The following is a 12,349-nucleotide window of genomic DNA, read 5'->3' as shown; positions in this document are numbered from 1 at the left end:
GGAGAATAATAGTCTCTTTCCTTGGCTGTGTTATAGTAGAGTAGGGATAATGGAAAGGAAAGTTGCCATCCCATCTTTCACAAATCGAGTCTGGAGACAGACATACTGTTGTATCTCTGTAGGCCCAGCACTTTTGGTGTGGAGGCCAGAGGATCAGGAGTTCAAGATTTATAGTCTTTGACTACAAAAATCTTGGATTATGAAGTGAATCCAAGGCTTGATTGGGCTGCACAACAGCATTTCAAAAAATAAATAAAAGGCTGGAGAGATGTCTAGGTTTACCAGCATGCACGACAAACTGAGTTCTTTCTTCATGATTTTTTTCAGGATGCCCAACATGGCTACAAGCCTTAGTAATGCCAGCATGGGGAAGCTGGCAATACAGAGACAGAAGGACTCCTGAGGTCCAGTGGCCAGCTCATTTAGCCTAATTGCTGATCTCCAGAACAACGAAAGACCCTTTCATAAAGGAGATGGACAGTGTCCCCTAGGATGACACCCAAAGTTACAGCACACACATGAACACACACACACACACTACCCTGAGAGTTCATTGAGGGCAGAAAACTTACTCTTTCTTCCTATCATTGTGATAGCTAATATGATAGCTAGCAAAATAATATTTACTGAATGAATGGCCACACAGAGAAATGAATGCATAAATAAGAAATCTGGAAGGGGAAGGCTAAATAAGCTCTTAATGTCAGGATTGCATCATAGCTCTTAGTTATCCATCTTTGTATTTTTTGTTTGTTTTATATAGAAGTAAGTGACATCTAAAGGGTCTTTTCTGTGAGTCTTCTATGGTCTCACTGATGAGGCAGGATAAAAAGGCAGGGAAAATTAAGGGATGTGAGAAAGGAAAACCAAACCAAACCAAACCAAACCAAACCAAAAACCTTTGCTCTGGAAGCTAATTTGTTTTTCTTGTTGACCGACAGTCAAGATAGAATTGCCTGTAGAAATGCTGCAGGTTTTCCTTAAAGACATCTCAAACAAGGATATTGAAAACAACAAATGAGATGGACAGTAATGGCACATGTCTTTAATCCCAGCACTCAGGAGGCAGAGGTAGGCAGATCTTTGTGAGTTCAAAGCCAGCCTGGTCAACAGAGTGAGCTCCAGCACAGCCAAGCCTACATGGAGAAACCCTGTCTGAAAAAACAAAAACAAAACCAAAGCCTACAAATAAGGCTGTGTCCAGAATATTTGTAACCTTGAATCTTTTTCCATTAACCATTCTTTCCATCCCTAAATTTAAACAGTATACCCCATGAGACCACCTTACAATTTTATTTACAAAATAAAATTATGTTTTCAAATGTATGTATGTATTTGTTTGTTTGTATGAAACAAGGTTTCTCTGTCTAGCCCTGGCTGTCTTGGAACTCACTCTGTAGAGTAGACCAGGCTGGCCTCAAACTCACAAAGATCCACTTGCCTCTGCCTCTGGGATTAAAGACGTGTGCTGCCACAGCCCAGGTTTAAATTTATTTTTATTTTGACATGTGTGTGCTCAAGCATGTGTGCGTGCATTTGTGTGTGTGTGGGGGGGGGCAGGCCAAAAGAAAGGATTGAATTCCCTGGGTCTGGGGTTAGTTTTCCCAGATCAGGGCAGCACATATGTTCCATTTTATACATTGAGGAACTGAGTCACAGAGAAGGTAGACTGTTTGGCGAGGTCACAAGATTTGTAAATGTTGGAGCGGGGTCTTTCATTCCCCTGTATTTGGCAACAAAGTTCTTATTTATAATCACTCTCTCTCACAGAATTCCAGAGCCATGTGACACAGGCTCTGCCTAATTTTATAGGGATGATGAACTTCAAAAAATGCTTCACAGTTGAAGTGGCCTCTTGGAAGACAAGGAGAGTTGTGTTCTGGTACGAAGCACGAGACCTTTGCCTGTAAGTTATATAAAATGAAGGAGATAGCTTCTGCATCTGGAAGGGATCATTTTTCTGTTTCTCTGGAGCCAGAAGTGTTTTCTACTGAGGTTTTGTGTGTGTGTGTGTGTGTGTGTGTGTGTTTGATTTAGCAATGGCCTATTGAGTAATAGGATCATCTGCCTATTATATCATGGATGCACACAACAGTCTATTAAGGAAGAAGTGCAGGAATTAACCTCAAATGGTGAGTGAGGAAATCAGGGTTCTGTGTATGACTCCTTTAAGACAAATGGTGAGTAAGTGAGTGGCAGAACAAGATAAGGAGCTGGTAGTGTTCTGTCCTCAGGAGGAAGGGACAGGTTCTTCCCAGGATCCAGGCCAGGCTCTGCTCTGCCCAGTTCTGCACATGGTCTGCTGTGGGTCATTCCCTCCAGAACACACACCCCTGCCCATTAGAGCCAGTTCTTAAATCTCACCCATCCTTCGAGGTCCAGCTAATTGCACATCTTCAGTCCAAGCCTTTTTTACATTCTCTCAGCCCGCTTTCTAAGTGTCAATCAAATCACTTAGCTCTCCTTTCAACCAGATTTCTGCCCTGAATACCTCTACTGCCTATGGTAATTTGAATTGCTGCTGTCATTCAATGTCCTCCTTTGGAACTCCTACTGCCTATTTCTCCTCCTCCTTCTCCTCTTCCTCTTTTTCCTCTTCCTCCTTCTCCTCTTTCTCCTCCTCGTCCTTCTCTTTCTTAAGTTTGCCCTTTTGTTTTATTTAACTTCATCTTAAAAGTTTCCTTTATATGACCATATCTTTTTTTTTTTTTCTTTTGAGACAGGGTTTCTGTGTAGCTCTAGCTGTCCTGGACCTTATTTTGTAGACCAGGCTAGCCTCGAACTCACAGAGATCTTCCCACCTTCCCACCTCTGCTTCCCCAGTACTGGGATTAAAGGCATGCCGTATCTTTGAAAAAGGATTTTTTTTTTTTTAAATTTTATTTGTGCGTGTTTTGCCTACATGTATGTTTTTGTAGGGCATCAAATTACCTATATAGATGCTTAGGATCTGCCACATAGGTTCAGGCACTCAAATCTGCATCCTCTGGAACAGCAGCCAGTGCTTTTAAAACTGAGCCTTTTCTCCAGCCCTCCTATGTCAGATGTCAATGCTGGGTGTCTTCCTCAATCATTTTCTACTTTTTTTAATTTTATTTCTTTGGTCTTCCATCCTTTCTTTCTTCCTTCCTTCCTTCCTTCCTTCCTTCCTTCCTTTCTTTCTTCCTTTTTTTCTTCCTTTCTTTCTTTCTTTCTTTCTTTCTTTCTTTCTTTCTTTCTCTGTCCTTGAACTCACAGAGATCCACCTGCTTCTGCCTCCTGAGTGCCGTGATTAAAGATGTGCACCACCACCGCCTGGCTTTCTTTAGTTTTTCAAGACAGGGTCTCTCTGTGTAGCCCTAGCTGTCCTGGACTCCCTCTGTAGACCAGGCTGGCCTTGAACTCACAGAGATCTGATTGCCTCTGCCTCCTGAGTGCTGGAAGCAAAGGGGTGTGTCACCACTGTCCATCACCACTCTACCTTCTTTTTGAGACAGAGTCTGTGCCTGAACTTGGAGCTCACCAATCCAGTTAGACTGGCTGGCCAGATAACTTCAAGAATCTTCCTGCCTCTGCATCCCCAGCACTGGGATTTTAACTGGATGCTCAGACACTGGACTTAACTCCTCATCTTTTTCTGGCAGTATTTCATTGATTGAATTATCACCACCCCCTCATGCTTAAGACAGGGACTCATATCCCAGGCTGGTCTGGAGCTGGCTATATGGCCAAAGATTATCTTGAACTCCTGATCCTTCTACCCATGCATTACTGTGCTTGGTTTAAAGGCATACAGAGCTTTAAAAGAAAAACAAAAGCATCCAGCTTTTAAAAATATCTGTTTATTTATTTTACACCTATGAGTGTTCTGCCTGTGTATGTCCACCAAGTTCGTGTCTGGTGCCCTCAGAAATCAGAATAAGGCTTGAAATCCTCTGTCACTGGAGTTATAGATAGCTGCGAACCACCATGTGGGTGCTAATCAAATCCAGGTCCTCTGTGCAAGCAGTTAAGTGGTCTTAACTGCTCAACTGTCTCTCCAGGCCCCATATAGGTTTTTCCTTATTCTTATTCTTTTTCTTTTTCTTTTCTTTCTTTCTTTCTTTCTTTCTTTCTTTCTTTCTTTTTTTTTATTCTCATTTTTACTTTGTGATCAGAATGGTTTGTGACTCGAAAGTGGTTTTGTCCTCTCTCCCCTTGCTTTTAGACTGATCCTCTCCTAAACTGAGCAAAACAATACCTTGCCAACTCTCCAGGGAGGTAGTGTTTTGTGTTTTTTTTTTTTTTGTGTGTGTGTGTGTGTGTGTGTGATGTAGGGATCCACACAGATGCATTCAGCAATTAATAATAACCAGCACTTAATGAATAGTTACTAATTGCTAGGTCCCACACAAAATACATCACATGCATTAACTCATAAGATTCTCTTAGGGCAACTATTATTACATAGAGGTCACTCAGCTAGTAGGTGAGGCAGCCAGGATTTAAACCTAGATTGAGTCATACTCTTAATTATGACACTAAATTCTTTTTATAGGTAACTAAAGGTCTCTGTAATGCTATAATGTAGACCAATTTCCTTTCTTCTGCTACAGGTCCGGATCGTGTATTTTGATAGGTGTCCAACGCTAATTAATTCTTGCAAATGAGTCTATGAAGCAAGAAGAATTTTAAAAGAATTTGGCTTGTAAAGTAATTCATTCCTCAGGCTTCAGTTACCAGCAGATCTGGAAAGAGATCAGGTCTCCTGACTTTCAAGGAAAGTCTTCAAAGGAAATTGTGCAGGGAAAACCCGGATAGAAACAAGTGATGAGCACGCGACGTTGGCGTAGCGCACAGTGAAGAACGGTGAGAGACAGTCAAAAAGGCTATTCTATTAACACCCACAGAGGAATTTACTAATGAAATAAGGGAGCTGCCTGTCTTGGGCTTGGATTCAATCCGAGAGCCTCCCGGGAGGAAGGGCACAGAGGGCAATCACCACCTGTGCCGGAGAACCGGGAACCGGCTCTGGAGATGGGCTCAGCCCGTTTCTTCTTCTCACGCTAATTGGCTACTTCTTTCCGGGCTCTGCCTCCTCCTCCTCAGTCTGGACCATTAGGCAGCAAAGCTCCACCTACGGCCTGGCTAGGGCTCCAATCATATGCCCAGCTCGCGAGTTCCTCCGAAGAAGTCCCCTTGACGCCAGCAAGCCGCTTTTCTCTAGCTTTTGATTGGCTAGACACAGCGTGAGGTCCGCCCTTCTCTCCTTTGGATTGGTCAAGCGCCAATAGGCTCCGCCCCCTGTTCCCTCCGGCCGCTTGGCTTCGGCGAGCCCCGTCTTTTCGGCTGGCCCCGCCCTCGCGTGACGCCCGGACCGGGAATTGGCAGCGGTGCTGCAGCCATTTCCGGTTTCGGGGAGGTGGGTGCGGTGCGGAGCGGGAGTTGGCGCCGCAGCCGCCTCCAGAGCCTGCGCTGCTGCCGGGTGCTGCCGCGTGCTGCCGGGACGATGCGGCCGGAGCCCGGAGGCTGCTGCTGCCGCCGCCCGGTGAAGGCGAACGGCTGCGTGAAGAACGGGGAGGCGAGGAACGGGTACGTGAGGAGCAGCACCGCCGCCGCGGCTGCCGGCCAGGTACGACGGGACCGAGAGGCCGGGCGGGGCCGGGGCGGTGGGCCGGGACCCCGCGAGCCGTAGCCCGAGCCGGGCCGGGGCGGACGGGCAGCCGCGCGGGCGGGTCTCAGCGGCCGGGTGGCGGCTGGGCGCGGCTCAGGTGTGCTGGGCGGCGGGGAGCCGGCACTGCCTGGGCCTCCCCCTGAGCGGGAGGGAGACTCAAGGGCAGCGCGGGACAGCAACCCCGTGGGGCTTCCTAGCCATGCAGGTCCCCCCAGATCTGCTTCTCCAGTTAATCGAGGCTCCCCGGTTCTCCCCGGCTCCCCAGCCCCTGCGGGCCTCCTCTTCCCCAGCGACGAGGGGCTTCCAACCAGGCGGGACTCCTCAGATTTACCTGGCTTCTTAGGTGTGCGGTGTTGGCGGGTTCTGCCTGCGTCCGCGGTCCCCACGAGCTCCCAAGCCACGCGGGATTCCTTGGGTCTGCCCGGCTTCCTCAGCTCTGCGGAGCTCCCCAGCATTTGCTGTTCTGAGGGGTCATGGAGGCGGGGTTTCCTCTCCAAGCCCCCGGTTCTTCTCTCGTGTGGATCCCGCAAAAAGTGCAGGCCTCTTCCAAGTGGGAAGCAGAGGAACTCTTTCCCTGGGAGCCTGGCGGTTCCTTCCCCAGGGTTCCTCTTCGGGTCCCCCTCAAGTACATGCTTCCTGTAGAGTCTTGCAGCCCCGAAAGGAAGATGACGCTCGGAGAAAGTTAGGCAGTGCAGTTGTGGAAGTTGTGGAAGACAGCCTCTTCCTATATCACATTCTGGACTTCCTTTTCAAGGAAAACCTTGACTGTGGACTTGCCAGGGAATCCCCTTCGTGTCTTAAAAGTTGTCCTGTTGTGTGATTGCGGAGACCCCATCTCACCCTCCAGGTTGGATTAGGTAGCTCCTTTCACCAAGCAATAGAGCTGTCATAGAGGGCATTGCTTAATCCAGTGGTAAGTTGTCATGAGTCCTTATACTAATTAACAGAAGTTGAATCATCAACCATATTCATGCAGTTCTAAAATACCTTACAGAGTTCAGAATTCCTGATGGTATTTTGTTTGTTTGTTTGTTTGTTTGTTTTGAAGATGTGATTTCTCTGTGCTATAGCTCAGGATGCCCCCGATTTGTAGACCAGGCTGGCCTGGAACTCAGAGATCTTCCTGCCCCTGCCTCTCAAGTTCGACTAAGACTGTGTGCCACCACACCCGACTTTCCTGACAGCATTTTTATCTTTATTTTCCGAGACAAGGTTTCTTTGTGTAGCCTTGCATGTCTTGGAACTTTGAGGGTAGACCAGGCTGCCCTCAAACTCATGCCTCCCTAAGTGCTGGGGTTAAGGGCATGGACCACCACCGCCTGGCTCCTAGGAATATTTTTTTTAAACCAGCCTTTCAATGATTTCTGCTGAAATGTGTTTTTAAGGACAGGCTTCTTAAAATGATGCAAGTTTTATGTTGCTGGAAGAGAGTGCTGTGATGATTCTGAGTTTAGCACTTGGGAGTCTTGTATAGAAGAATGGTTTTTAGAGTTGCCTGTGCCCCTTTTCAGGAGTGTGATTAGTTTTGGTAGGCTGATACCCTACCTGGGCTTCAACATAAACAGTAAGCAATAGCGACCTGTCCCCTCAATTGTTAGCTCCGATGGACCTGTTGGTAACCCTGTGGTATGAAGGCTGATTTGTTGAGGCCCTGGGGATGGGTTGAGGGTTAGGATGGGGGTGCATAGAAAAGACTTCACCTCCCTTGAATGTGTAAAGTGCTAAGAGTCAAAATCTTGGTTTTCAAGAAATGATTGTGTGAGAGAAGACATTAAAAGGTCAGTATGTGGTCTGAGCTTGGTGTTGCCCACCTTTAATCTCTGCACTGGGGAAGCAGAGGCAGGTGGGTCTCTGAATTCAGGCTGGCCCCTTTGGATAGTGAGTTCGAGGACAGCCAGGACTATGTAGAGAGACCTTGTCTCCAAAAGAAGAGTGGGGACCAGGGGGAGCCATGGAAGAATTTGCTGTTTTCCCTACCAGTGTAAAATGGCTAGTGAGACAACATTGTATCGGTGTAGAGTATCAGGGAAATTGAACAGTTGGAGCTAGAAGATAATAGGTGAGATAATAGGTGAGAATGGGTGAGATATAAATTTTTTTTTTTAAGACAAAAAAACAAACAAACCAGGAAGTCCAGACAGAGGTGGCCCTGTGTTGGAGGTGCCTTCTGTCTGAATGTTCCTTTCAGTCACTAAGGGGTAATATTCTGACTAAATAGTAAGTCAAGTTCTGACCTCCTGGAATCCCAACAATTTAGCATTTGTAGGCATGATATTTCTTCAGAGGTTGCCAACTTAATAAGATGAAATACCAAGTTATTAAAATGAAATATAAAAAAAATCTGTGACTGTAGCTGGGTGTGGTGGCAAACACCTGTGATAGTACTAGCACTTGGGAAGCTGAGGCTGGAAGGAGGAGAGTTTAAAGCTAGTCTTCGCTGTATAGTTAACCCCCTCCACCAGAATCTTCTTGTTAACATCTAGCTGGCTCTTTTAACCTATTTTGTTGACTATTTTTCACTCAAGGCACAATGACATTTGGAAGAATGTTTTAAGAGCTGCAATATCTTCCAGAAAACCAATTTTCACAAATTACTTTAAAGCAGTTACTACATTTATGAGGAATAAGATCTCTAAGTTTGTGAGAAAAAGAAAATATCTTAAAATAGTTTTTGAAGTTGGTTGTGTTAAATATATGTGCTCTAAATCCTACCTGTCTTTCCTTGCATCGTGAGGAGGAAATATTGTCAATTTTATCTGAAAATAAACAGTAAGATACTAGGTACACAAGGGTCATGCTTTCACCAAAGTCCTAAGTATCACATGGCTAAAATGTAAAATTGCTTCCTGGCATTATGTCTAAGCATTGCTTTTAAAGGACAGGAGAGAAGTTAGAAACTTGTAGGCTTTCTTCTGTTAAAGAGGAAGCAGCCACTTCTGATACTTGTATGCACTCAGCAGGGTATGTTTGAAGAGATTACTGCCTGTGTTAACAGCAGCTCCTGGATGGGGCTGAGTTTGATAAGCAGATAATGTAGTAAGGAGGTATTACAAAACAGAGGTTACTGCTGTTCAATGATGACGGTAGAGGAGAGTTTTCACAAGTGGAGCAGTTGAACAATAAAGGAGTGGGAGGACTGTCAGCGCTTTTGGAGGTGAAGGGTGACTCGTAGCCTAAGGAAAATGTGGCCGCATCAGCATTGGAGAGAAGCTCCAGGATGTCTGTGTAGTTCAGTCCTTCTATCACTTTGCAAGACCTTCTTAAAACCAGTCTCTTGGTGATGTTTATTGGTTCTTTTGTTTGTTTGAGGCTGGCTCCCTTTTAGCTCACACAGTCCACCCCTCCAACCCCTTAACTTTCTACCTTTACCTCCCAGGTGCTGGGAATTCCTGGAGCTTGAAAGAATTCCTTTTTGCTTTTTTTTGTTTTGTTTTTGTTTTAAGACAGGGTTTCTGTGTGTAGCCTTGACTGTCCTGGACTCATTTGTAGATCAGGCTGGCCTGGAACTCAGACCCAACTGCCTCTGCTTCCCTGAGTGCTGGGACCACAGGCTTGCACCTGGAACAGGATTCCTTAAAACAAACAAACAAAACTACTGTAATCCCAGTAGAGGCAGGCAGATCTCTTTGAGTTCTAGGCCAGCCAGGTCTACAAAGGAGTTCAGGACTCCCAAGGCTACACAGAGAAATCCTGGCTAATACTGCCTAATCCTAAAACCAAAACGAAACAAAAAAAGACCTGCAGAAGGTTTGCGGTGTTTTTCATAAGTTCAATCACCATGGGTTGATTTCTGTGGCTTCAGCAGTTTATTAATAAGCAAAACACATGGGTTGTATGTGTTATCAGTACTTTTTAAAAAAGACCTATTCTTTATAAAAGTTTTGATTTGGATGCAGATTTTGCTTTTTTAAACCAATTAGTGTAAAAGGAGGAATGGTATTGTCATGGGAGACAGTTTTGAATCTAACTTTCTTCCATGTGGGAATGGTTTTGGTGAGAAATTTAGAGGGATAAAAAACTTCTCATTGCCATAATCATTAGAATTCAATCACAACAAGGCACTAGGTTTAATTACGTTAAATTGAAGTCAAGCATGTCATAAAGAAGCCCACAAATAACTAGGGAAGGGTGGTTTGCTCCACACTTTAGTTTCCATTGAAGGGAAACTGATGGGCTTTAGTGGGGTGGTGTGTAGAGGGATTGGTTATAAGACAGCAGACCAGAATAGCCATAATAGCCACTATACATGTTGGGTTTGGCCGGGTGAGACACCTTAGGCTGCAGGCCTTTCAGAAAAAATGTTATAACGACCAATAACCTGTGAGATAAGTTTTTTGCATTTTGTCCCAGGGAAGAGCGTTTGGTTTTTACTAGCTTAACCTGAAAGATTCCAGTGATTTGCGAGACTCAAGAAGTCTCTTAGGAAATTATAATTCTTAGAAAATTATGAACCACTTGATTTCTAAGATAGCATTTAAAATGGATGTTTGGAGAAGGCAGGCTTGCCAGTTTTTTAGGTGGACTCAGGTACACTAGAAGTTTGTCCTAAGCAAGAGAGCTAATTGCTTGATTCAGTTGCTGAAAGAAAGAAGCAGTGTTTATTGGTAGAATGGGCAATTGAGAGGGAGATGGGTAGAGGCAGTGCTTGCATGTGGAGTGGGTGTGCCTTACTTGATTAAAGAAATGATTTGTGACCCAAAGTCACTTTCTTTCTGAGTAGTTTTTTCAGAAGCTTCTATAGTATAATTTGTGATTTGTGAATATTAAGAACCCCCTTTGCTCTTGACCTACTTAATCTCAGAAATTTTATTTTACATTTGTTATTTTTAATACTATTTTCAAGACCCTTAATGAAGTTGAGGCTAGTTTTCTTTTAAAAAAACTGTTACTTTTTAGAAGTGATGCACATTTACTATAAGATCTTAAAGCTTTGGAACAATTGTTTTGGGTTTGGTTTTTTTTTTTTAAATCAGTAGATAGAAAGTGTAATGTTTTGAGGTACACACACACACACGTTTATGTGTGTGTGCATTGTATAATGTTTAAGCCAGTGTTAAATGTGCCTGTCTCTTGAGTCATATTTCTTTAAGGAGAATATTTCAGACAGACTCAAAGTTGCTGTGTAGTTAAGGATGACCTTGAACTTCTAATTCCTGTTTCTTACCTCCCAAATGCTGGAATAACAGCTGTGTAGCACCCTGATGCTGGGAATCTAACGTGGGGCTTCAGGCATTTTTAAGGAAGTACCATACCTAATGAGCCTTGTCCCTAGCCCAAATGTGATGATCTTGAATCAGTTTACATAAACCTTTTGTTTCCTAATTTGGAAGCCCTAAAACAAATATTGAAGATAATACTGTGTTTTAAATTATATACCTTTGATGTTATTTGAAGGGACGGGTAGTCTTTGAAACTGCGGCATTGCTAAAGTATATAGAAGATGTCCTTAAGCTAAAACAGGTCATAAAACTTAAGGATCAGGGGCTGGAGAGATGGCTCAGAGGTTAAGAGCACTGGCTGCTCTTCCAGGGGTCCTAAGTTCAATTCCCAGCACCCACATGGTGGCTCACAACCATCTATAATGAGATCTAGTGCTCTCTTCTGGTGTGCATGTGTACATGTCGACAGAACATTTTGTATATAATAAATAATAAATCTAAAAAAAAAACAAACTTAAGGATCATAATGGTCTTTGAAAAAGATACACAGAGTTGAGGACCAGGCATGCAAAACACAATTGGGAGAAAATAGTTGGAAAAAAACAAAACAAAACAAAAAAAACCAAACCTAGCAAATAATGCCTGTTTTATTAAGGAGAATAAGCAGTATTTTCAGGTAGTGAGAAAGTACGAATAATAATAGGAATAGAGAGAACCAGGTATGGCTCAGTTGTAGAGTGGTTGGCCAGCGCACACAAACCCTGGGTCCCATCTCGAGAACTGCATAGACCCTGAGTGTGGTGGTACAGCACTCAGGAGTGGGGACAAGAGGACAGAAGTTTAAGTTCCACAGTACGTTTGAGCTTGGGCTACATAAAACGGTCTTAGAAAAACAAAAACAAAAATACCTTTTACAGGGTACCTACTGTGTGCTGGAGGACTAGGAGACGAAATGTGAAACACTGTCTTCAGGGTGTCTGTGACACAGACATTGCAAACATGGTCTCACAGCAGATGCAGTTGCCTGCACTGGGCCTGCATAGGCCAATCATGGATGCATGGGGAGGTGTTCAGGAGGCCTCCACTCCCACTACTGAACTATTGCCCATTGATAGATTCTGGGGAAGCGACAATTGTTGCCTTCAGTTGTGTATAAAACTCAGAGGTTAAACCTGTGACCACACAAACTAACCTGGTTAAAATCAGAGCCTTACAAAACACTAAATGTGGGGAAGGACCTGTAGGTAGAAGAGGTGGAAAACTTGGGAGGAAAGTAAGAGAAGGTGGAAGATGTGAGTAAATAGAATGAATGTACTATATACACATATAAATTTGTCAAAGAATAAACTTAGTTAATTTAAAAAGTAGAAAAAACAGAAAGGAGCCTTTCTGGGTAACAGTATCCTTATTTTGCAAATAAGACTACAGTCCAGACATCTAAGTTGCTGAGTTGGCAGAGTCTTGGTTGTATTCAGTTTGTCTGACTCTTGACCATTGAATTCAGAATTCAGTACTAGGAGCTAGAAGAAATGGCTCAGCTGTTAAGAGTACTGGCTGT

At 44.0% G+C, this 12,349-nt stretch overlaps 1 protein-coding gene across 1 annotated transcript in view; it reads left to right on the top strand.

Moving 5' to 3' along the window:
* Positions 1–5,345: 5,345 nt before the first annotated feature.
* Sptlc2 (serine palmitoyltransferase long chain base subunit 2) overlaps positions 5,346–12,349 on the top strand; it is a 79,698-nt gene continuing 72,694 nt past the window's right edge. The window contains exon 1 of the mRNA XM_021653254.2: positions 5,346–5,590. Coding sequence (XP_021508929.1) covers positions 5,468–5,590 — 123 coding nt within the window. The 5' untranslated portion in view covers positions 5,346–5,467. The remainder of the gene's footprint in view (positions 5,591–12,349) is intronic.

The sequence above is a fragment of the Meriones unguiculatus genome, chromosome 7 (assembly GCF_030254825.1).
Source record: "Meriones unguiculatus strain TT.TT164.6M chromosome 7, Bangor_MerUng_6.1, whole genome shotgun sequence".
NCBI classification, from domain to species: domain Eukaryota; kingdom Metazoa; phylum Chordata; class Mammalia; order Rodentia; family Muridae; genus Meriones; species Meriones unguiculatus.
Note: the sequence above shows the minus strand (reverse complement) of the source record. Positions and strands in the feature narration are given on the sequence as shown.